Consider the following 24,642-nt stretch of genomic DNA (forward strand, 5'->3'; position numbering starts at 1 on the left):
GGATTTCTTTTAGAAAGTTGAGCTAAGAGTTGCATCATGTGATCGTGGGCAGAGAGCTCAAAAGCACTTTCCTGTGTCTGTACGTGTTACCGGGAAGAAAGGTGAAGCCCAGCAGGGATCTGTGGCTGGACTTTGAGGCCAAGAGGTGAATCTTTCCTTTTGTCAACAGAGTATGAAATGGCTTGTGAGTCTTGTTATTTTCTCGTCGAAATGACAGAGTGCAAGTGAGGTGAGGAGGTACAAAATGCCATTATATCTGAAGACATTCTGCTGAGGAGAAGTGGGAGAGAGCTAGTTAGCTCGCCGGTGTGTAAATATTTACAGTGAATTTAGCTCGTGTTTTGCTTTTCCTTCCTCATATTTAATCAGCGAAGGCTCCTGCCAGTGTTGCAGCCTAACATTTACCTAAAGGTCAGACATGTCTCTCCTGCTTAGCTTGGACTAAATGCATGTCGGTCTCTGGAGCAGCTTAGAGAGCAGAAGAGACAGCTTGATGTCAGCCAGAGAGCCTACAAATAGAAAAGCCCTCCATAGCCCTCATGTGACCAACGCGTCTACTGTTTCGTCCTCGTCTGGAACCGCTGGCCTCAAGTGCCGAGAACATCGAAGTGACAGGAATCATCTGCACGGCACGTATGGATTTAGATCCGGGAAAAGCTGCCTGGTGCACAAGGAGACTGTTTCTCTGCATCTCAGGACAGTGTAAGGGCTCGGGCAGATGTTTTTAACCGAAAGGATATCTTTATGTTGTTTTTCCTCTTCGTTATCTTTAACTTTGTGAAATTAAAAGTATTTTTACAGTCCATGATCTGAGAATGAAGGCCTCCAGTCATCATTACGAATGTATAGGCTCTATTACTACAGTATGTCCCTGTTTTGTTTATCATGTGTGGACACGATCACACATATGTGTGAGACGCGATACTCATTCCTGCCACTGGTGTCGCACTATTAAACTGACCTGTAGATGGCGGTAATGTGCCAAGATATGCAGCAATACGCCAACAAAGAGAGGGAAGAAGACGCCTGCACGCTAGTAAACATCGATGAAAACAATGCTTGATTCAAAGTACTTCTTTTATTGGCTTTCAAATGTTTTTTGAGTAAGGCAATCAATTCAACAGGTTTTTTTTTTTTTTATAGCTTAAGAATACATGCAATGCTTTGTGGTGAGTAACACTAAACACTGAAACAAACTTTGTTTTATAAGAGAACTCCAGGGCAGCCCTTTAACCACATCCCCCTTTCTAAAACAAATCAACAGACATGGCAACATGGTAGAGGGTAGAATGAAAATGGCCATGTTTGAAATCTTCGATTATATTTCCCATAGAGATGGCCGGTAAAAAGCATGTTGTTTTCCTCTGTTTCTGTGATTTGGCTGCTACACTCACCGCACCAAAACATTTCCCTCCGACAGTATCACAGATGTATGAGGCTGTAAGACACCGTGACATATTTGCCTTTCAAACATTGCCAACAGACAGAAAGGAGCTGACTGAGAAGAACTTTTGTGCTCAGACAAATTAGTTCCACCCCAGCAAACTCCACCTGGAGAGGGTGCAGGGCTTTATGCTAATATTATCTAGGGAAACCTACACTCTCATGCTCTGCTCATTTCCTGAACAGTAGAGCAGCCGTGTGGTCTCAGCTGTGATACAACAGAGCGTTGTCTACTGCAGACTGATGCTGATTTACGGTGCGTCTTTCTGTAGGTTTATCGGAAAAAAAATCCTTTTCCTGGTGGTGTCAAGTTGATCGTGGACTTTTTAGCCTTTTAATTTATTTTGACTGAGATATTGCCCTTAAATACAGGGCAATATCTAGCTGTTTCAATCTAGCTGTGGTCTCGCTGAAGGTACACAATTTAACTGCATACAAACAAAAGAATACTACAGGCCCTGATAACCATGTTTTCCAATTTCATTTTTACTATGAGTGATGGGGTCTTACATGACAACAGCATTTTCTGCCAAGGTTGGAACAGCTTTGACAGTTTTATGATATATTACAGTTCACCAACAAGCCGATGTCCTGTTGCATTGCTCATTGCACTTAAACAGTCTCCATCCTTCCACAGTCAGCGTCTGCATCACAAACCAAGTGAACAGTAATTGAATGTTGTCTCTTCCTGTTCCTATAATGTCATCTCCGTCCTCCTACTGAAAGCCCCGGACATTTGTGCTCATCAGTGTCTGAACAGTAAGCTCCTGTGGTGAATCTGCTCATTGTCGTAAAGAACTGAACCGGACGGTGGATGACTTAGAAGCTATTGGAGGATATTCTTGCAGCGTCCCCGGACCCCTCGTGAGGCTGACACTGCACCTCTTACCAGGATGGAGTGGGCACCTGTTACCTGGAGGGACAGTTAGCGGTGCGGCTGATTTATCAAAGCTATATTCATACACAGTCAGTGGTCACATTGGACATCAGTTAAAGAAAGTTAATTTCGATTTAAATTGGAATGGAGTCTTGGCTCCCGCCATGGCTCTTTCAGGTTCCTTCTGCTACAAATTGTCAAGCATATAAATGACAGAGCACATCTTAATGGCTCGCTGTGTTGAATTGGTTTAAAATGTAATTTCACTCGTTCAAAGACCAATCAGTAATATCGCATTACTTTCTCATTTTTTGGGAGTCGGCTTCACTCAACTTTGGCATTTGCTAGCATATTAAGTTCTAATTTTACATCGTGAAACATAAAAGAGGGCTGTAGAGTATAACTGTGATAGTGAACACATGCTTGGACAGGTTAACCCTGAAAATAAAGTGTGCTTTTGGTTTATGCTGAAAGTGTTTCAGAAGAGAAATCATTCAATAGTCTGCAAAAGGGAGTTCACCCAAAGCAAAGGCGTAAACGTAGCAATTAATCTGTGTTGTTTTCAACAGACATGTATCCATTGGATCTTGTTAATACTTTTCATGTGGGTCTAATTTGGTGCAAAGAAACCGGATTTTCCTCGGTGACGATGTCTCCAACTGACAACCGTCCCAACCTTTACCATTAATGCCGCTTTATTGAGAACAGACTTAGTTTACCCCTCACACACATTCCAGCCCCTCATGCAGATCCCAAAGCACGCCAGTGTTTTGTTATCCTTGATTTTGTGCTGAAGTCTCCACGCAGAGGGCAGCAATGCTGTTTCTCTCTGTGTGTGTGTGTGTGTGTGTGTGTGTGTGTTACGGTGGTAAAAAAAAAAGACTCTTAACAAGTGGATTATGGGAGCAGAAGGGGACAGGCAGAAACAGGTAGATTGGCTTTTGGTCAATGAGAGATGAAAGCAGCCGACACTCAAAGGTGGACAGTCTGAGTGAAGTGGATGCAACGCTTTCACCCAAGGGTGGCTGATGGAAGAGGATGTTTTTCTGTGTTTCATGTTCTCTGGAATTCTGTGTTCTCTTCAACAACAAAAAAAAAGCGGATTTATTTTCCGTTGAATGCCTCCATCGTTATCTCCAGTCACTACAGTCGGCTTCACTATAGTTTCACTAACGACAGTGAAACATCCATGCAGTTGCAGCAGCCAAATCCCCCTCAGGCAAAGGCAAAGCATCACATACAAACCTCCCTCTCTGTCCCACGAACAACGACTGTGTAATGTCGAATTTTCACAAATGTGCCCCGTCAAGCATCAAGCTTTGCAGACTCGCCGTGTTGCGTTCGGAGACCCCCAGTCAGTCTACTGCTGTTGCATAAGTACGTGTATTCACGTCTGATGTAAAGATTTTCAAGTATCCGATACCAGCTGACCGTCTGCCCATCTTCTGTGATGGCCATAGCTCCTCCTTTTGAAGCTCGCCTGGGTCCCATTGTGCCCGTGTGAGCTAAAGCCTGCTTTTCTGTGTCAGATCGTCTGCGAGGCTGCTCTTGTGTGTTAGCTGGCATGAAGCACGATGTCAGAGGGTTGGTGGAGTCGCTATTGTGCACTGTGTTGTAGTTCTGTATGTCCTGGGACTTGTGCGTCATGCTGCCTGTAGGTTAAGCTCAGCGGCGGGTTTAGACGCGTTTTAAAGGAGGGAACCAGATTGTGGCATGGTTTAAAAGTTACATTGTTGATTCAGTGTGAGAAATGAACGCCAAATAAACAACGTTATTATTATACTACTACTACTACTATTCTAATATGAAATACTGCCAATAGATAGCTGTTATTTGTAACTCCAAATGTCCTACAGTCATGGATCGATTATGAGATAAAGGGTCCCTGAACACAGAAGTGTAAAAGTCCCCCCATCCCACCCACATAGGAGCAGGACATCCAGACTGAGAGAGACACAAAACAACTGCAATCGAAGGCTTCACGTCTCTTTGAAGGCATTTTGCGTTTGTGGTTGTATTACTTCACTTTTTGGTTGTTTAGGTTGAGCAGTCAATGACTAGTTTCCTCCCTTTCTCCCTTGCTTTTAGCCTTTTTGTACCTTTTTGTTGTTGTTGTTTTTGCACCTCTTTCTGATAGTTTAGGGGCCCCGGGCACGTTTCTGGCCCCACATCTAGTAAAGCAACAAGATTTCTGCCATTAGCTTGGTGCATGATTATTTTTGTTTTTCACTCCCCCTCTCTCTCTCTCTCTCTCTCTCTCTCTCTCTCTCTCTCTCTCTCTCTCTCTCTCCCTATTTATTTTTGGTCCTCGGTTCCTAGACTAGAAGCCCCCCCCCCCCCCAGGCTTCACAGCTGTTAAAGGCATATCACAAAGTTTCATCTTTAAAGTCATAAAATGTTCAATACAAAATCCAATTTCTTTCCTCACTAAATTAGACATTAGTCAGCCCTTCAGGTGAGCGATACCAGGGAGTGAAATTAATGTGTTAGAAATGATGTGGTTTTCGGTCTATCAAGGTTTCACGTACACACACACAAGTTATCCACATCCAACACACCCCTCCTCACGCTCTTCCCTCCAGTCAGTTGCTTAAAAATGGTCCCGGTGGTGCCGGGATATGCCTCCTGATAATGTGGCTGCCAGGGAAAATGGTTCTCTACACTTTTAAAGGCCGTTTAGGAACCAAGTGGGATTGGAAATCTTTTGACCTGGACCTCATGCAGTACAATGTTAGTAGACCATTACATTTGTGTGAAAAGGCCTCTTGAATGAGGACATCGAACAAAGGTTCCACTGAAAGCCTTGTCCGTGTTCAGGCTGAGCAGAACGAGTCTTCTCCAGATCATTTTGGTTTCTGAACAGTAAAAGCACACGCTGCAGGATTTTTGGCACGTCACGCAGTCTTTTCATGTCTCTTCGTGCCTTTCATTTCAGTCAACCTTGTTCCTCCCTTCTTCCCGTAGGTATCCATTCCCAACAGTGTTCAGTACGTGCAGTAAGAAGGACCTCGCTGCCAGTCTGGAGAAAGGCGTGGGCATGTGTCTGGACAACATGCCGGAGGTCAAGGTGCTCTACGGTGGCCAGAAGTGCGGCAACGGCTACGTGGAGGAGGGGGAAGAGTGTGACTGCGGAGAGCCGGAGGTAAGACGGAGACCAGAGGCCGTCATCTGGACTTGCTTCAGTGGAGTGGATCAGTCTCCTACTCTGTGGTTGTGCTGGGCAGCGCTGTGTAACTATGTCAAACAGTGCGGAACACAGAAAATGCTTTTGCTGGATAAACAAAAGTTAAAACACAAAATCAATATCATGTCTTTGGTGACTCAAGAGTCAGCGAAGTGTAGTTAATGTGATTCAGAAGAAGTATATGGGTGGTCCTTTCCCCAAATTTCCCAAACAAACGAGGCAGATTTTTTATTATGGTTCTTTCTACTTACAGTAAACTGCCCCCTCAAATCTATATATAAATACTCCAATCTGAAGAAGAAAGGACTTTTCTAACTTAATACGCCCCTTACGAAATCTATTGTCTAAAGAGAACAACACTAACTGTCCTGTGAGCAATCATCCAGAACCACTGAATGTCTCAACAGCTCCCTCAGAGCCCCCAACAAACCACAACAAACTCCAAGTTGAACTTTCTGTTGACATTGACGTTGGGTTTTGGGCTTAAAGGCATAAAAAAAAAACTAAAAAAAACTAAAAGCTCAGCAAATCACCCGAGGCCTCCATTATATGTGTTTTATTTACCTCACACCTTCTCTCCGTCTCCGAGCAGTGCTTTGACAGGCTGCCACGCTGGATGGCCCGCCCCTGTTGAAGGCCCATTAATCAAACCACTGTCCAACTGTGTGACAAAGGAAACAAACACAGATGTACTCGGGTCGAGGCTGAAATAAGCTTTCTTTGGCTTTGCCACCCGAAGAACTGGGCACGCTCCGATGCATGAATCCACCCACACGCACTTTGTTTCTGGCTCACACACAGCGTTAGGGCACCTTGGTAAAGGGAAGGGAAGTGAGAATCCTATGTGGGAAGGAAGCAGATCTCACTCAGGGCAGCTGTGTGGAGATTTGAAGATGAATATATCTATACTCAGAATCTCTTGAGGCTCATGGAGTTCCTGGAGAATTTTAGACTTTAGATTAAAAAAAATGCTTTTTGTCCAGCCAACATTTAAAGCCTGTAAATATGTATTGGAATTTATGATGATATAAGACAGAGAAAAATTTGTTGCTTGAACAACAACTTTTTAAAAGTTGTGATTGATTGTTTGAGCTCTACATCTGACACATATTCACATTGACCGGCACCGAGAAAAGGGCTTTTGTTGTGAACAGCCAGGCTAATGCTTGCCCAAAAAATTACAAATCTGGTTATTTTGCTAACCGAGAACCAGATCCTAAATGGACCAGAGTCCATAAAAAAAACCAGTGTTTACTAGAGCTTTGTTTCTGGAATAATAAAAAAGAAAGTGGGCATTTCATTTTCTTTTAATTTTGCTGAACTAATTCTTTAAACTGACTCAGCAAGGTGTTTGATTATTTAGTTACAGGGTGTCATGACGAGGTGCTCAATCATTTAAAGGCAACTTTAGATAATGTTTTAGTGGAGTCCCTGCGTTTGACTCCACTGTAGACAAATGTATGATTTACCTTTTGCCCGCTCCGTCTCCGCCTGCTTGTCCCTCCGTAACCTCCACGATGTTACCTCAAAGGGCCTGCTTGTTTTTTTTCTGCCGGCCCACTTAAACCGAGAGATGGAACAACCTTTTTCTCTCCTCTCTAAACAACAGGCTTATGTCAGGGCCAAGAGGTAAACAGCCAAACCACACGTCAACTGAAAATTACACGTCCTCCCAAGCCAGCTGCCTCCAGTTCCCAGCCCTCAACACATCGTGTCATTACCTTAGAGCCCCACGAGCGAAACAGCCCCGCTGAGAGAAGATAAATGATAGCGAGGGTTGTGTTCTGCGTGATAGTGCCGTGTGCGAAACTACTCGGGAAAACAAAGCTGATGTGTTTTGGCATCTAATAAAAGATAAACATTGCAACACCCTCCCTGAAGTCTTTTACAGCATGACTCCCCTTTCGACTCCTCCTTATGTATCCTCTCTCTCAGCTTTCTGCCAGCAGCCAGCTGATCTTGTTATTATGTTGAAGTGACTACAATCTCTGCTCCTGCCCCTGTCCAATATACCCTAATAGTCAACTCTGCCACAGTTTTCCACTATCTACATCAAATCAGAGTTGAAGATCTTAACACACACCCTCCCAACTGCTAAACACAATTTCGATCGTTTGCTCCTCTGCTTCATGGCTTCCCACTATTTTAAACCCGCATGTGTCATCAATGCACACACTCCTCTTTGAGTCTAAAGGTCTCCAGAATTCCCAAATCCAGAACACATATGCTTCGGTAAAAATGTCTTCATTCAAAGGTCTCCGGGTCAGAGAAGAATGGGCGGGAATCCCCGGACAGGAAGTCCACTCCTTTGACCTGGAAGTCTTGATCTGACAGGGAACCAGCTGGGAGAGAATCTCCTGAGCGGTGATCGGCTCCACATGTTGTTAACTATTTCGTTTTTGTTTCCCTTATCCCAGGAATGTATGAACCCATGCTGCAATGCCACCACATGCACCCTCAAGGGAGACGCAGTGTGTGCACACGGACAGTGCTGTGAAGACTGCAGGGTAAGACGCTTCATGCAGGCAGTCTTTCTCACTCATTCTTCTTCCACTTTGGAGCTTTTTATGCCATTTTGAATGCCCTTTTCACATTTTCATAGCTGAAAAAGTTCTGAAATTGTATTTTTTCTGGTCCTCTGAATATTACACAAACCATTTTTCATTGCAAATCCAAGATCCAAAACTTTCTAAAATCCCGGTTATGTTACTAAAAGACTCATAATAGTGTCCCCTTGTGTATAATTCTATATAGAATACAGATTTCCATTTTAAGGCAATTTACCTGTACTTAATACAAAAATTAATAATCAATAATCATGACTCTATGTCTGAAAGAGCTTACTGTACTGTACTGTATGTGTCCACAGCTGAAACCGGCTGGCACCATGTGTCGGGAGACCAGTAACTCCTGTGACCTGCCAGAGTTTTGTACCGGTGCCAACCCTTACTGCCCAGCCAACGTGTATCTGCATGACGGGCACGCCTGCCACAGCGTCGAAGGCTACTGCTACAACGGCATCTGCCAGACTCACGAGCAACAATGCATCACCCTGTGGGGACCAGGTAAATCAATGGCTGCCAATAAGATGGACCGTGTACATCCTTCACTTCATTTTGGTGGTTATATTTTGTATTTTGCTCTCTTTTTTTCGTGTAGGAGCCAAGCCGGCCCCTGGGATATGCTTCGAGAGAGTCAACTCTGCAGGGGATCCTTACGGCAACTGTGGGAAGGACTCCAAAGGCTCTTTTGCCAAATGTGATGCGAGGTAAGACTCTGCAGCTCCACTGATGTGGTGGAGGTGCAGGGAAATGGCTGTACAAAACACATCTGATTAGCTTAAGTGGTGTCATTAGCAATCTTCATTACGTGGTGGAATCTGACATGTGATCTTCAAACAAAAGTTTACATGGCTGAGAAATGTAATTTGAGGAAGATAGCAGCTTATTACGGTCTAGGAAAGTGTTCATGAATCATTTCACGCTATTCTTGTCGGCTAATTGTTCTAAAGACCTTCTATCTTTGGGTGAATCCTGTAATCAAGCTCTTTGCTAACTGATATAATTGCTTTAATGACCGGAGGACTGAAGCACTACATCTCTCTTCAGCCGTCTTTCATCAGTCTATACAGTTACTTATCTTTGTCCGTGACTGACAGGCGTTAATGTGTGAAGCTTAATTGATTAAGCGTTTCCATAACGTGTCTTCCAATGTTTGTGCATGTGTGTGTTTCCGTTTGTGTGTGTGTGTTTCATGCAGGGATGCAAAGTGTGGTAAAATTCAGTGCCAGGGAGGAGCCAACCGGCCAGTGATCGGAACAAACGCCGTTTCCATCGAAACCAACATCCCACTACAGGAAGGAGGGCGCATTCTGTGTCGGGGAACGCATGTTTATCTGGGCGACGACATGCCGGATCCTGGACTGGTGCTGGCTGGTACAAAGTGCGGAGACGGCACGGTGAGTGCTCAGTTTATCATTTCATTTGTAAAGAGACATTTTTAAGAGGTTGTTTTTTAATTATTGCTAAGTAGCACGGACGCTGCTCAAGACTCACCCATGTATAGGTGTTTATATTAAACTTATATATTTTCTGATTGCTCACTACGTTAATGTGCGATCTCTTTCTGTAGCTGTTCCGTTGTTGTGTATTGCCCTATAGTAGTTGTCCTCTTGACACCTTAAAAAGGCTGATAACTGTATGAGCCTATTGTAATATTCCTTTGGGTGCTGAGTAAAGAGTACTGCAGTGCAGAGCAACGGCATGGACAGAGTGGTTGCCCTTCCTAAAGAGAAGGGCTAATAAAGTTAACTCCCGAGTGAATCCAGTGATCCGTATATACACATCATGCCGAGGGCTGGACAAGACCCTTATGGCAACCCGTTATTTTATTAGCTGTGCCTCTCAACGTCTCTCCTTCTATGCGCTGCCCTCAGAAACCCTCTCTCACCACACCAGTGACATCGAGGCCCTTTTTCTGCCAAGAATGAGGCGGAGAAAGAGCTTTGGCCTGGAGCACTTGCCTCCCTAATTCTCTCTCCATATGAGGTTACAAGATCTGTTCTCAGTCCTGCATTAATGGCAAATTGGCAAGTGGTCGTGAGGGCGTATGGTATGAGGCTCGTATGGGCAATGTTACCAACTTCCTCTTTGGTTTTATATCAATAAGTAAAAAGATGTAGCAGCTGTACAGACTTTAGAAGTGAGGTTCCCTGTGCAGAGCTTCAGTAATGAAGTGTTCACTGGCCTTGATGCTTTCCTTATGGTACCAGGTGAACTGTTGTTGGAGTAAATACTCTTTCCTTCTGCTTCTCCCTGGTGGACATTTTTAAAATCCAGTTGCATTGACATTGTCCTTTCTCACCATTTCCTGTAACACAGAAAATATGACACAAGTTTTGACACATGGGGCCCGGACCTGTCCAGACACACATGGTGTCTCCTCAGTAATCCTCACCACTGGATGACTGACCAAACCTTAGCTTGTGAAAGGCTGAATGTGTGAGGGCTGTGCGATGCTAGAAAGAGAACTAGTTTTATACAACGTGCTGTCTCACAGTCCCACAAGTCCTCCTACGCTTTGTCCGTTTCCTGAAGCGACTTGCCCTTGGAGCTAAGAAGCCTTTGGGCCGGTTGCCAGGTCAGGTTGTCCCCCCCCTCCTGGCTGTTGTCTCTGAACAATGTGAATGAGCTGCACACATTATCTAGAAATGTTGCTGGCCTGCCGGTGGGTTTTTGTCATGGACCTTTGTTGGCTTTCTATTTTCCATGCGTATCAGGGCGTTACGTTGGCTTGGCCCACACGGCAGTGGCAATTTGTGGAAGATGAAAGCTCAGAACTGCTTTGCCTAATACAGGCCTTATTTTCTACATAAAAGCAACAGCTACCGTTGCCAGTTCTATGTTTTTGTTTGTTCTAGGGGATTCACAACATATTGTCTACTAAAGTCGTGCACGTACAGGACAAGATATGATCCAACGGTTCACACTTCCTCTCAGCTTTTGTGTTCGTCTTTATTGTCCCTCAAATCCTCTGCCTCTTATGAATGCCTAATGATGCTTTCCTCTTTAAAGGTGTGCCTGAATCGCCGGTGCCAGAATGTCAGTGTCTATGGTGTGCATGAGTGCTCTGGGAAGTGCAACGGACGTGGGGTGAGTGCAAAGTATCTACAAGCTTAATAATCCGTGTTGAATAAAACACTGTAGCCTGTGAAACTCTGTGTTTATCCATTGAGCCACTGTTTGACCAACTAAACAAAATGAAGACTCTTTTATTGCCATATAACAGCAGAGCAACCGTGTATTTACTTCACGGCCTGTGACTTGTGGCAGAAACTCCTATTTTGTACGATCGATCTTCATTGTCCCACGGAGGTTAAATCAATCCCACTTAGCAGCTCCGTTCATGTTCTACTGAAGCTGTTGTTCGTCATCTTCTGGCTGTACAGTGAGAGGCTGCACAGTGCAGCACTGCGGGGAGGAACCACAATTTGGTAGTTCAGCCTAAAAGTAACACTTCCTGCCAAGAAATGATCACCCTTCTCTCTTGGAATTTCTTATCAATACATCAACAGGGGGTACGTTTATGTTTTACCTTTCGGAATCAAACGCTCACCGGGGGCTAGCTTAGCTCACGGTGAACTCTGATCTTCATCGTCGGTTTACTGCGCAGAGCTTCTATACAAGGAGAAACCAAACCTGTGATTCTAAAAAAACGTTATATTTCTTCAACTTTTTCTTATTATCTTGCAAATGGCCAAACACCCTTGAGCCAAATCAGTCCGTCAATAGAAAATAATGTAGTTATGCTGCCAGTTGATGGGCTCGCCGCAGTAACAATAATCACATAGAAAGTACTTTTTGAGAATTGAAGTAAAGAGAAATAGTTTCCCATTGAGAGTGTGGACATGAGCTGCCAAATCAATTTGTCCGTCATTTTCTCAAACACCTCACACAGTACGAGACCTGACTGGAAAAATAGTGATTATCTGAATTTACTTTGGTTTAAAGAATGTTGTTTGCCTGCAAGGCAACTCAATTTATCTTGCCAGGCATGTATTGACTGTAGACAAGTACATTAGTATCTGCTGAATGTTTGCTGCTTTTATCAACGAGACATCTTCAAAAAGTCTCGTCTTTTCTGATGTATAAAAGGTGTTGATATGAGGAACTGAAGACAGAGCCTGTGTGTGTCATCAAATACGACAATCAGCCACTGATTACATTTCAAATATATATTTAGATATCCTCAGACATAGAAAAATGACTTTTACAAATATGCATAGAGTCGATATAATCTGTCTTTGTATATTTGTTTTTTGTATGCATCTGTAGTTCAAGAGGATTTTAAAGAATTAGGTGACTATACTGATTTCATATTTAGTGTTCATCCAGAGATTGTTTCCTTGTTAGAAAGTTAAGAGATCATATTTGCTATGCAGCTGTAACATTTCCCTACACACACACACACACACACACACTCACACTCAAAATCATACCTCCCTGTGAGCCCCCCCAAGTGCTTCTTAACCCCGTCACCCGGTGAAGGAGTGTCCATGGCCGGGAGGCAAGTGAAGGCACTTGACTGCACGTCTATGCTAAATGTAAATCCCCCCCACAGCTGTACAACTCCCTCTGCACTGCCGTCCTCCTCCGTCCTCCCTCCAACTGCCAGCTGGACTGCGTTACTTCACCGGGGGAATCCTCCTGGATCCAAACTTCTGCACTGGAAACCCGAGGCTTTGCGGGATGGACTCTCCCATGCACATGTTTTATCTATTGTGACTCTTGCAGAGCCAGTGTCCCCTCATATTGGAAGCCACTCAGACTAACTGAATGAGAGTGGTTTATTCATGAAAGATAAACCAATTCAGTTTTAGTCGTGTTATTTATGGATAGAATCATACATCATGTATATCTGGAGTTTCGCTGGTAGGAATACAAATGCCTTTCCATGCTATTTTATGCAGGAGAAAAGGAGTATCAATATAGTATGTAATATACGGCACAACTGCCTTGTTTGCAGGTGTGCAACAACAAGAAGAATTGCCACTGTGAGGCACACAGGGCCCCTCCGTTCTGTGAGGGAGCGGGCTTCGGTGGTAGCATTGACAGCGGGCCAATGAGACTGGCAGGTAATGTGGACAATTTCATTTCTGTCCTCACTCATCTAGACATCACTTTCTTGCCGAGTCAATACTGGATTGATGTGTGTTTTGGACTGGAATGTGACTTTCCTATAATAACACAACTCCCCTTCCACCCAGCGATGCATTACCCTGTGTGCAGTCTGTAGCTTTGAGAGAGAAAGAAAATGAGTTTTAGTCCTTGGAGTGATTTTGAATCACAGACTGTGCTGCTGACTGTGGCCCAGCGGTAACAGCCTTTGCGTTGTGTCCTTTCATTCTGTGCTGTAGATGTGCGTGCGTGTGTATTAATGTGCGTGTTGTCATATGTGGCATCAGCCGACAGTGTGGTCATTACTGTGGCAATCCTGGTTACCCTGGTCAGCCTTCTGGTGACCGTCATCGTCATCTTTCTGAGGAGGAAGACTCTGCTGCGCCTCCTCTTCGCCAACAAGAAGAGCACCTTGGAGAAATTCAGGTGACCCGACTCTTCACGAAACAAAACAAAGAGCTAGTGAGGTGCGATCGGGGCTCAGTGTCGTGTGGAGAGGCTGTTCAGAAAGTTAGATTATCGGATTAACACTTAATGTTCAGTTCTTCCTCCTGCTGTCTTGTTTTAAAGTTAAATTGTTACATTATTTTAGTGATGTAGCTCACTGACCTTTTTCCTGGAAGCAACATCTTACAGTTTGTGAATATACCAGAAATGTAATCTAAATATAGCCGAAATGTTTAAGGTAAGAAACAAGAGAGCAACATGAAAACAAACACATGACACCAGCACTTCTGTTCTTCTTATAGATCTGTGGAGGCCAACAGGCCGACCAGCCCCATCAGGACTCAGTCCGTGTACAGACCCACCCCGCAGCGCAAGCCTCCACCCAAACCCTCTGGAGCCAACATTTATAGGGTGAAAATACATCTGTTACTGCAGTAATCAATGTGTATCGGCGTTTACTTTATCTTCATATGCAGCCATATATTCGCTGCATATGTGTGTGTTTGAGTGCCCATTAGATTTATTATATAATCACAAACCATTAGATCACCAACCTCCGAGCTCTGGTTTAGAGTTGCTATGCTTCCAGGCTTGTTCACAAAACAAGCTATCGGGTAATTGATTCAGCCTCACTGTGTATATATATATATATATATATATATATATACATATATATATATATATATCTTTCTCTGAGAAATATTAATTACGGCGCTTTTGTTGACGGGAGGCACAGGAACTGTAATTGAGCGATCGCTCCGTTTAAATGAGACTCAGGATGTTGTTATTTGAGCCCCTTTAATGCGCTGTGTGCGATAAAGATTGTTTTAATGAGCAGGGAGCAGAGCTGATTGATTCAGGCGGAGGAAGAAGGTAGGTCTTGATTTGTTTGTTGGAAATGATAAGCACAACGGAAGATTACCTTTCTTTTATACGTGCGTGACGAGACTAAGGCATTTATATACACGAGTGTGTGCATGTGGAAGTGATTTCTGCAGCAACTCTGTATACAAGTTCTATTTGTTATGATAGTTGAGCTTAGACGTTCATCCAGTTCATGATGATTAGTATTCTGTCCACCAGAACAACAGCCTGTCTGTTCTTATTATGGTGACAGCTTCAGCCACTCGCTGACGTCCAGATGTCCCTCAACATCCCTCTTAGAGCACGTGTGCATTGTGTGTGTGTGTTTGTGTGCGTGTGTGTGTGTGTGTGTGTGTTGTCCACCAGCCAAATCCTTTCTGGCCATTTTAGGCGTTGTTCGTTTGTTCTGGGGCGGAGAGGTAACAGCTGCTCAGGACATGCGGTCAGACTCTGGCTTTTACAATTTCAGAACGTCATATCTAATAAGCTGTTCTCCAGTTTTATGACTGTTTCTGACATCAGCTATTTCACACTAATGAGAGATGTGTGACTGAAGGGGAGTTTTACTTTTTTATGCCTGCACTACAATCACAGACTAGGGCTGCAACTGTAGATGTTCTTCATGACCACAAATGTGTTGATTATTTGTTTGGTTCATCTGATATTCAGAATGTGTTCTATAAGTTGTCAGAGGCTCGTTTGACATCTTGAAGTTAGAAGTCTTCACTGATTCGCAACTTTTTAGAAAAACCTACCAGAACAGGACCTCCAAAATACTTTCAAAAAGGGACCAAAAGACAGTAATACACGATGAATAGACCAGAGGATAACTAGACCCGAGCACCAGAGGAAGCAGCAGCATGATGGGACCAGTCAACAAGCAGCCTTGATCAAAAAGAGTAATATCGATTTTATAGATATATTATATGATACAATTCCATTTAGCTGCTTCAGTTTCAGCGTCTTAGTGTTGTGCATGCGAGCTACTCGTCACACTGTCATGGTGTACCGGGACGCTTGACTACAAACAGAGATTGTTAACTTTAACAACTAGTAACACCTGTGACAAAAGCTTCTGTACTGCTGCCACAACAGATAGCGCATAACCTCCCCGGAGCTCCTGAAAATAACTTCCTCTCGTCCTCTTTTCAGCCGTCTTTCCTGAGCGCGGAGCCTCTTCTCCCCCCACACAACTTCCACTCCCACAGCCTCCGCAGACTGCCCTTCTACCAGCCATTACACATCAGCCAGCCCATGCCGGTGTCCCTGAGTGTCGGCCAGCCCACTCTGCTTCCTCTCCCGGTCCACCACAGGGTCCTGCCTGCCCACGCGTCTCTCTCAGCACCTCGAGTGCCACCTTTTCTCAGTCTGCCACGCCAGCAGTCATCCTACAGAGTGGACCAGGTTTGTTTGAGTCAAGAGTTCATGAATCCTACAAAGGTTGTTGCTTTTACTTAAAATTGTCTTTTAATATTGAAAAATGGGACTTTATTTTGATGTTGACCACATCTTTAATGGACCATGCTGATGTGGCTTAGCCCATTCAAATAGCTCAATCTGTGTATATTTTACTCTAGATTACTCCTGACCAGTTTCTAAACCATACCACATCTTAATGATGTTCTACACTATATTCTAGGCAACCATCACTTTTTTTTAAATTGCATAAAGTATGCTTATTGCACAAGTCAACCTGCTGAGACTTAAACCGAAATTCGTCCCAGTAAACATTAGTAATCAATCCTTGGTGGTGCATTTAAGGACACTCTTTCATTACAACATGAAAGTAATAAATAAGAAATGCTCTCTGTGATGGATGATCTTTGTCAAGCTCATTTTAAGTCTCTGAAATTAACAGAAACCAATGGGGTGAAATGGAAAGTAGGAAATTCATCTGAAAATGTATTCTTACAAAACGTTCTGCAGTAATGTATAAAGTAAATATGTGCAAATTGCCTTTAATGGTCTAAAACTTGCTTAGCCACCTTATTAAAGGTTGTAGCACAGCGTAGGATACGGGAAACTCGCTGCATTTCTGCACTGCGGTCGGCTCGCTCTCCAACATATCGACAGCAAAATTCAATCCGTCTCCTTCCCCGTGACCCAGCTCCTGAGTAAAAGGCGCTGCTTTCTGCTGAGCCAGCAGTATCGGATGCAGTGGGGATAGTAAATCCGTCCGTCTGGTGGATTTGGTGGTGCATCCAAATCCAGATATAATGTACCAGCGCAGCTACCAGAGTTGTGTTGGATGTCGGAGCCGCAGCAGGGTGCTCGGAAAACATCGACAGACGCGTGCCGCTTTAACAAAAGAGGAAGACTTTGGCTTTGCGATGAGACGCTTTCCCTCTGTTGGACAAAGAGCAGAACATAATCCCAGATTTAAAGCAATAGCATGAAGGACTTAGAAGGTGACATGGAGACATCAAACCCTCCTACCTCCAAGGTTAATCATTCAGGTGAGCAGCAGCCGAGGTGAAAACGAACTAAGGTATTGTACTTAAGCACAATTCTGAGGTACTTGTACTTAACTTGAGTATTTCCATTTTCTGCTGTTTTATACTTTCGGAGGCTACACTTTAGTTCACTTCATTTATCTACAGCTGGAGTTACTAGTTGCATTTTAGATTTGTCTTGTCACATTTCAGATAATTAATTCATTAATGAATTGTTAGCAGTTGCATCAAATGAGTAATTTCCCTCCGAACTTCTAAGAGTGTTGCGTTTGAATAACTGAGGGCCAAAGAGGTGAAATTCGGTCGAAGGCGGCGTTATCAGCTGTAACTGCCGGCGGCCATTAGTCAGCTAGTGGGTCACGCTCTCATGCACTAAAGGGCGAAAGCTGCTGACTTTGCTTTGTCAACAAAGTACAGAGAATGTGGGATTACAACACACAGAGGGAGAGCGACTTGACTCTCTGCTCAGGTAAACATTACTTCACTATGTCTTTACATAAACAGTTGTTTGCTGCTCTACTTATGCTTTAAATATTGTATAAAGAACCTTAAAGTAGGATCTGAGATGCAGGACTTTCAGCTGTAATAGAGTATTGGTACTTTTACTGAAGTAAAGAATAGTTCCTCTACCACTGAGCAGCAGGTATCATGTCCAGTTCTGGATGGTTTAGTGGGACACATATCCACCATATCAACCTTGATTGATACGAACGTGTGCCAACTGAAGATGCACTTTAGCTGAGAGGCCGCTGCTAGCTGACCTGCCAAAACAATAAACCTCCGCTACCTGCTACCGCTGTAATGGAACAGATGGAGCGAGTGGAGATGGCACCTGTAGGTCAGAAACAGAGGAGATGGTTCTCTTGAGATTTAATAACCGGCCCAGCAAGGACGTACTGGACATCAATCCTGCAACAGAAAGTGTATTACAAGCTCATTGTGATACTTGACACAACCTCTCCCCCCCCCCCCCCCACGGTCTGTGCCAATATGTCTCTTTTTTTTAATAATTCAAAAAAATGTCGCTATTCTGTGTCCTAATTGCACCCCATTAATGTTGAGTTGTTTCCAGGGGAATTCTATCCTGCATCTGTGACAATGAGGCAGTGCAATGAAAGCAGAGTGGGAGATGAGAATTTTCCCAAACAGACCTGTTCGTTTATCCTAAAAAAAAATACACATCAGATACCTGTAGAGTGAAATACATGTGAAGCAAACAAGCTCGAACCCTCTTCAGGTTCATCGCACTGTCGAGGAGGGGGAAAAACAAATCATGCCTTTCCAAAATGTCATCCTTTCAGGAACGCAGAGAAATAGCTTTGCTTTCTGCCAGACGACCGCGCATGTCTCCGTTCCTCTGGAGGGCTTTAAAAGGTGCTCGTCGGCCCGAGGCTCGTAGGTCTTCCTCAAGCCGACGAGGGCAGTGCAATCTTTCATTTTGAATTAAGACATGGGAACACCGCCGGGAACACCAGTTACAGCGGGAAGTTGTTCTGCCAACGGCGGCATTAGAATGCACACGGGTCCTGGGTTATTGTTGCGTTTGAGTGGATGCAGCTGGCCATTTACATCTTTGTTTTTTCGTCCGTGCACTCCTTTGAAAAACATCGTGCTTCTGTGTGTTTCTGGGGGAGTTATTCTCCACTTAAACTAAACCGTCTGTGAGATGCTCTGTTGGTTTCTGTTGTATGTTTTCTTGCCCCCCCCCCCCCCCCCCCCCCTCGACATTCTCAACAAGTAGGAACCGTGTCCACGTGGGGATGCGATGCAGATTCAGAGTACAACAATCCTGCTAAACCGTTTTGACGAAGCTCTGTCTGATTAACGCGTCGTAGCATCTCTACCTCTGTGGGGCATCTCGTGCTTCTAGCTGCATCCGAAGAGCTTTAGGCTGATGTATGTATGCGGAGAGGTTTGAGTCAGTAATTCTCTCAGTAAAGAGGCTACAGTGCACCTTAACTGATGAATATTCTGTAGCACGAGTGAATTGTTGCCCTTGTTGTTTTAATAACTACAAGTAGACATATAAACTATTATAGTGTGATACTTTGGAAGGAATGTAGCCTTTAAATATGTTATGTCTCAAGTTGTTGCTTAATTTGTGACATCCGTGACTGTATTTATTTAGAACTGAAACAGTTGGTCGATTCGTCGTTCAGAAAAAAAATGAAGATGCAACTTTTTTGATTATCAATTGATCATTTAAGAAAAAGCAAAAATGATCTTGTTCTGACTGCTCAAATGACAATTTCTGCTGGTTTTCTTCGTCCTCTGTGATAAGTAAAATGCACGTCTTTGGTTCAGGACTGTTGGTCAGACAAAACTAACAATTTGAGGATTTCAGCTCCAGCTGTGGGAAAGTTTGATGTTGTTGTTTTTTTAGCAATTTTCTGAAAGTTTATCGACCAAAACGGTTAAATCGAGAAAATAACAGCAGATTAATCAATAAAGAAAAAAGCCTTTATTTGCTGTCCTGATTTGATTATTGATTATTATTTCAACCTGACATACACGGCCAAAAGTATGAAGAGACCCAAACACTGCGCCCATATATGTGTGTGTGACTCTCTGCTATGGCAGATATCCAAGTCATCACTAAGGTGTTGGACGGTGTTGAGGTCAGGGCTCTGTCTCTGCAGGCCAAGACTTTTTTGCACCTTGGGTAGTGTAGGAAGATACCGTCATGTTGAAACAAGAAAGGGTTGCCACAACGCTACTGTCTCAAACATCACCGCTTGCTTGGAGCACTGAGATTGACCTTTCAATTGGAAGCAAAAGGGCCCCAAACCACAAAAGTATGTGAACAAGAGTGTCTCCATTCGTTTTGTCTATATAGTGAATAAATATGTAATACGTTCGGGTAAAACACTCCTCCATGCATAGTTCTGCTGGGTCACAGCACTGAACACTCACAGGTTTATAACTATAAGGCTGTCATGTCTTGACTGCACTCATGCATGTTTTTAAACCTTCCAGTTCTCTAAGGCTCACCCATGCATGATGTGGAACACTCTCTCTCTCTGTGTGGGCACTTTATTTTACTTTTGTAAAATGTGTGTTGTGGTGTGTGTGTGTGTGGGGGGGGGGGGGGGTCTTGTGCATATGTGTTAGGCGTGTGTGACAGTAGCTGGTAGCAGATGTTTATCACTGCCTCGCCTCCTTGCTGTAGATTAGTGACACATGATGGCACCTCATGCAGATAACCTTCTACACTCACACAGCACTGCCACAGAGGTGGCGGAGGAGACAAGAGGAGGAGGAGGAGGAGGAGGAGGAGGTTTGGGATTTATCTGGTGTCTGCTCTGGGGATTCAGAGAGGAAACTGATAACACAGTGCCCTCTAGTGAAACGTGTCTGTCTTTGTCTCCAGATAGCTGCTATACAGCTAATCCATATTCAAAGGGAGGTAGACGGTGACATGATACACGATTCAGGTTTCCTTAGAATGCGTCTCAAGATAAGAGGAATGCGATTTGTCTTGTTTTTTTCAAATTACTATGAGTTGGCAAATGAGGAGTTTTTAAAATGCTGCTCCAATAATGATTCCGTACAGGTTTTAATCTGCATTTGAAATCAGTTAATTAGAAAACAAGTCCCTCGTTCCTCAAGACGCGTGCTTGATCATGCACCTCTATGCGGTAAATCCTGGATCATTGAAAACAGGACAACGCTGTTCTCTTTCATCCTGTAGACGCATTCAAATGAGCACATACTGTATATAGTGTTGACCTGATGGACTACGTTTGACTTTCTTCTTCAGGACTTTGAGAAACCCAGTCCACCACAGAAACCCCTACCTGCAGACCCGCTGGGGAGGAGCTCTCGGCTGGGTCACAGTGTCCGGGTCCACGTCCCGGGAACCAGACCCCTCCCCATACCCATCCCCACTGTGCCCAGGCCTCCACCCACCATCCCTTTACCCAGCAGGTCAGTGCTACGGGACACGTATCCCATGTCTCTGTTCACACACGGAACACAATACATTGTTGGCTTCATCTTCATCTGTGAAAGTGATGGTTTACGAGTCCATCACGTCAACGTTTTGTCGCAGCTTTATTCATGACAGGAGCCACAGTGCTTGCACCATGTTTGGCACCTGGTGCACAAGAGGAATCACTGCATCTCTGACGGAGTTATTTTGCCATTAAAGCCTAAATGAATGACCATCGTGAGCATGAGGGACACTTGTGAATCTCCTCATGTGGTTTCCCTTCGATCTCATCAAGTTTGAGGCTCTCGCGACACTCGTTAAATTCCTATTTGCTCACACGCTGTATGTGAAGTGTTTTGCTGGATATTCACAATTCCATCCATGCAGTTGGGAGTGCTGGTCTGATTAATATGGTCTGATAAAATTTAGTTTACGCAGGCTATTTTTTTTAACCTCTTTTGCATCACACCATGTGGGATAAAAGACTAATCAGAGAAGCCCTCCTCAGCAACTTCAAATTGGATAATTTGCAGTGAATCCTGGTTTTTGTAACACAATGTCATGCATGAGACGTGATAGCGTTATTACACCGCTCTAGCCTTGCGCTAATAGAAATCATGCACGTGTTGCTGATTGAATTAACGCACAGCGATTTAACATTCTGTCTTTACTGTGATGCTTTCGTTTCAGACCTGTGCCAATGTTACCCTACAGACCACCAAAGACATGAGGACTGCTGAGCTCTCGACGTCACGGACGAGTCGATCTCACACCAACAGACGGAGACTTTCTGTATTTGCACTAATTACTGGGACTCTGTAAGAGCTTTTGGACAGTCTGAAGTGTCACGGAGTTTCTAGTGAAAGGGGGCTGACATCCCACCTCGGTGCTACGCCTCTGAAAGGTGCTTTGTTGTCCTCACTCAGGTACCAATGAACTATTTATCTATTTAATTATTTAACTGCGATATTACCAGTTTGTGCACAGGACACTCGTCCAGAGTGATTTTTCCACACGGAAAAGTTTCGAAAAATGGTGTAACGGTGTACTTAAGAATATTTCTTCTGCATTCTTCGCTGATTTTTATACTTGTTTTCTCAAATGAAATGCTGAAATATCGGATGTTTTTATAACCAGTTAAGTTGCTTGAATATTTGAAGTGCAAAAGAAAGTTTTGTGGCTAAAGTGACGATAAAGGGAAATGGAGCACAACTTGGCAAATTGTCAGTGTAGCGAGTGGGCGATAGAGCAGAGTTATTTATTCAGTGTTTCATATTTTTATGATGTATTCGATACCAAGTACATCTTTTCTAAAGTCGATATTAATCAAATCTTTTTTTAAATCAAATGCAGCGGACTCCAATTAAACTCCTCTCACTACGTTTTTATTGCGGGATTGATCGGATGAGCTCATTCCGCCGCCTCGCAGTCGGGCTCTTCTATTCCCTTATAAATTCAGTTTTTTTTTTTAGCGGCTAAGTACTTAACAGGAAAAGCACTTTCTCTGACTCACTGCTCGGGGCATGTGTTGGACGCTCCACCTCCTGGTTCTGGCAGACGCTGCTGAGGAGTCTCAACAGATTTGACAGACTGATTGTGTTCCAGAGAATTACACCAACAGCAAATAATTCAACATTAACTCCGGTGTTTGTATGTTTCACATTTACGCTCACTTTGTCCTCGACTTGTTCGAGCCAAGCCGGATGACTTCAGCGCTGTGAGCTTTCCAAGCTTCCCCTCGACCGCGTCCAACAACCTGCTTAACCGTATCCATCTCCTCTTTTTGCCTTCATAACATTCCATTTTGGTTTTGTATGTTTGACATTCTTGAACTCTGAGATTATTTGTGCGTTCTTAATAATTAGTAATGCTTCTCTTGTTTCGCAAGTGTTCAGAGTAACTGCTCTCCGCTGGAAAATGTTAGTGCTGTGTCGATTAGTCCTTAAATGTTTATTCCATTTGTAAAACAATCCTAAATGTGCTGTGTTTATTTACATCACTGTAACCTGCTTAAGCCATTGTAAAGAGTAAATATTGTATGTTATCATTTTCTTTATTTCTTTTCTCTTTTTTTCTATAAGCACAGTAATATAAGAACTGCTTTGAGGTTGTGCCCCATTTACACTGGCTGATGAAAACATGACTTTGAAGATTTCAACCTATGACTTGTAAGCCAGAGACGAATGTTTGAACTGAGAGATTTTATTGATGAAGTCGGAGCCAAATAAAAATCCCTTCATGGCTGTTTATAACAAGTTGTTTTAATTTGCATCCTCACTTTGATTTTCAAAGTTATTAAAAAAAAAAAAATAACTTCAAAAAGAAAATAGCTTCAGAGAAACTTTTTAAAACCATAAGTCGCTGTTAAGGAGATAAATAAGGGTTCATAAGAAAAACATTTTCACCATTCGATGAGCATGAATAATTAACTGATGACATTCTTTGTTGTTGTTTGTTTGTTTTCTGGCCTCTGGGGGGGAGGAGTGTGCCTAAAGCGCCATCTGCAAAAATGCAAGAAAGCCACCAAGAGTCACCATGACAAACGAGGCTTTGCTCATCCTTTCCTCGAGCAGCGACCAATAAACACTCCAGGTGTACGTGTCATTTTCCCCAATGAAAGTCTTACGTCATTCTTTATACGAGGGTCTGCTCTGCCGTCTGAAATGGCTCAACACTGCCACCTGCCGGACAACACTGGTCATTACAAAACCTGAAGCGCTTCCCTCTTTAATCTTGTCTTATTGTTCTGCCTCAAACCACGCGGTGAAGATGCCCTTCAGTCCTGATGAAGGACCGGCTCCCCCGCTTGTTAACTTGGACCGTTACTGGGAAAGAATACTAACGCAGGAAAACCCTTTGACGTCTAAACTGTGACTTAAAGAACATGATGGGACCAAAAGAAATGATCCATATTAATGTCTGTAAGCGACTAAAAACAGTCCGATTGTTTTAAAAGCAACCAAAACGAAACAAGTCTGTGACATTTCAGTGACAGTAACATTATGGCGTCATGTGAACAATTAATGTCAGCTGTAAAAAAATCAGTAAAGTTGTCCATTCATTGAGAATGCCACTTGTTGGCGCAAAAAAAAATATTTGACTAATGTTAGTGGAAAGGAATTCTTTGACATTTTTGGTAAATATGCTTATTATATGCTGTCTTTCGTAGCGTTAGAGGAGAGGATTGAACTGCTGTAGCACTCTCATGTCTGTGCGGTAAGTAGTAGTATTTGATACCGTTACCGAAGGACGTTTTGTCTTTTTTTTGTTCAGTGATTCTACTCTTGAAGAACTGCAGGCTTCTGTTAGTGTCACACTGCTAAACTCTTATTGCAGGTCTTCATTTTCTGTTCTTGGCTGTAGAAATAAATGATCCGAGTTTGTCAACCACTGAGATAATTATATTCTTAATCACTAAATTAAACAACAGTTGTTAAATAAATGTGTTTTATGTACAGCTTGTGGGCCTTGCATGTGAGCCAGTTCTCATTGTAAACATCAGACCCCGCTGAGTCTGCCCATCTATCTCTGTTGTCACACCAGTGTGTGTGTGTGTGTGTGTGTGTGTGTGTGTGAGTCACTTCTATGGGATTAGTGGCCACATGACAACACTGGGCTGGCCGCCTAGAGAGCCTTTCATTTGGCTTCACTTGCAGAGGCCGTCTGTGTGCCGTCCAACACGTCACTGAGAGCTGGAGGTTTCCAGACTTCATTTCCTTGGATCTGTAGAGGAAGTTTTAACCGGACGGACTGGGAGCTCACTTGTC

At 43.5% G+C, this 24,642-nt stretch overlaps 1 protein-coding gene across 1 annotated transcript in view; it reads left to right on the forward strand.

The window, feature by feature from the left end:
• The window catches only part of adam12b (ADAM metallopeptidase domain 12b), a 61,152-nt gene extending 39,547 nt beyond the window's left edge, over positions 1 to 21,605 (forward strand). The window contains exons 12-23 of the mRNA XM_076075810.1: positions 5,285 to 5,462; positions 7,922 to 8,011; positions 8,374 to 8,569; positions 8,664 to 8,772; positions 9,264 to 9,462; positions 11,078 to 11,155; positions 13,029 to 13,137; positions 13,468 to 13,606; positions 13,930 to 14,038; positions 15,644 to 15,895; positions 20,705 to 20,871; positions 21,566 to 21,605. Coding sequence (XP_075931925.1) covers positions 5,285 to 5,462; positions 7,922 to 8,011; positions 8,374 to 8,569; positions 8,664 to 8,772; positions 9,264 to 9,462; positions 11,078 to 11,155; positions 13,029 to 13,137; positions 13,468 to 13,606; positions 13,930 to 14,038; positions 15,644 to 15,895; positions 20,705 to 20,871; positions 21,566 to 21,605 — 1,666 coding nt within the window. The remainder of the gene's footprint in view (positions 1 to 5,284; positions 5,463 to 7,921; positions 8,012 to 8,373; positions 8,570 to 8,663; positions 8,773 to 9,263; positions 9,463 to 11,077; positions 11,156 to 13,028; positions 13,138 to 13,467; positions 13,607 to 13,929; positions 14,039 to 15,643; positions 15,896 to 20,704; positions 20,872 to 21,565) is intronic.
• Positions 21,606 to 24,642: the final 3,037 nt, after the last annotated feature.

Source organism: Anarhichas minor, unplaced genomic scaffold, assembly GCF_050575085.1.
Source record: "Anarhichas minor isolate MPS153535 unplaced genomic scaffold, ASM5057508v1 ptg000054l, whole genome shotgun sequence".
Taxonomy (NCBI): Eukaryota; Metazoa; Chordata; class Actinopteri; order Perciformes; family Anarhichadidae; genus Anarhichas; species Anarhichas minor.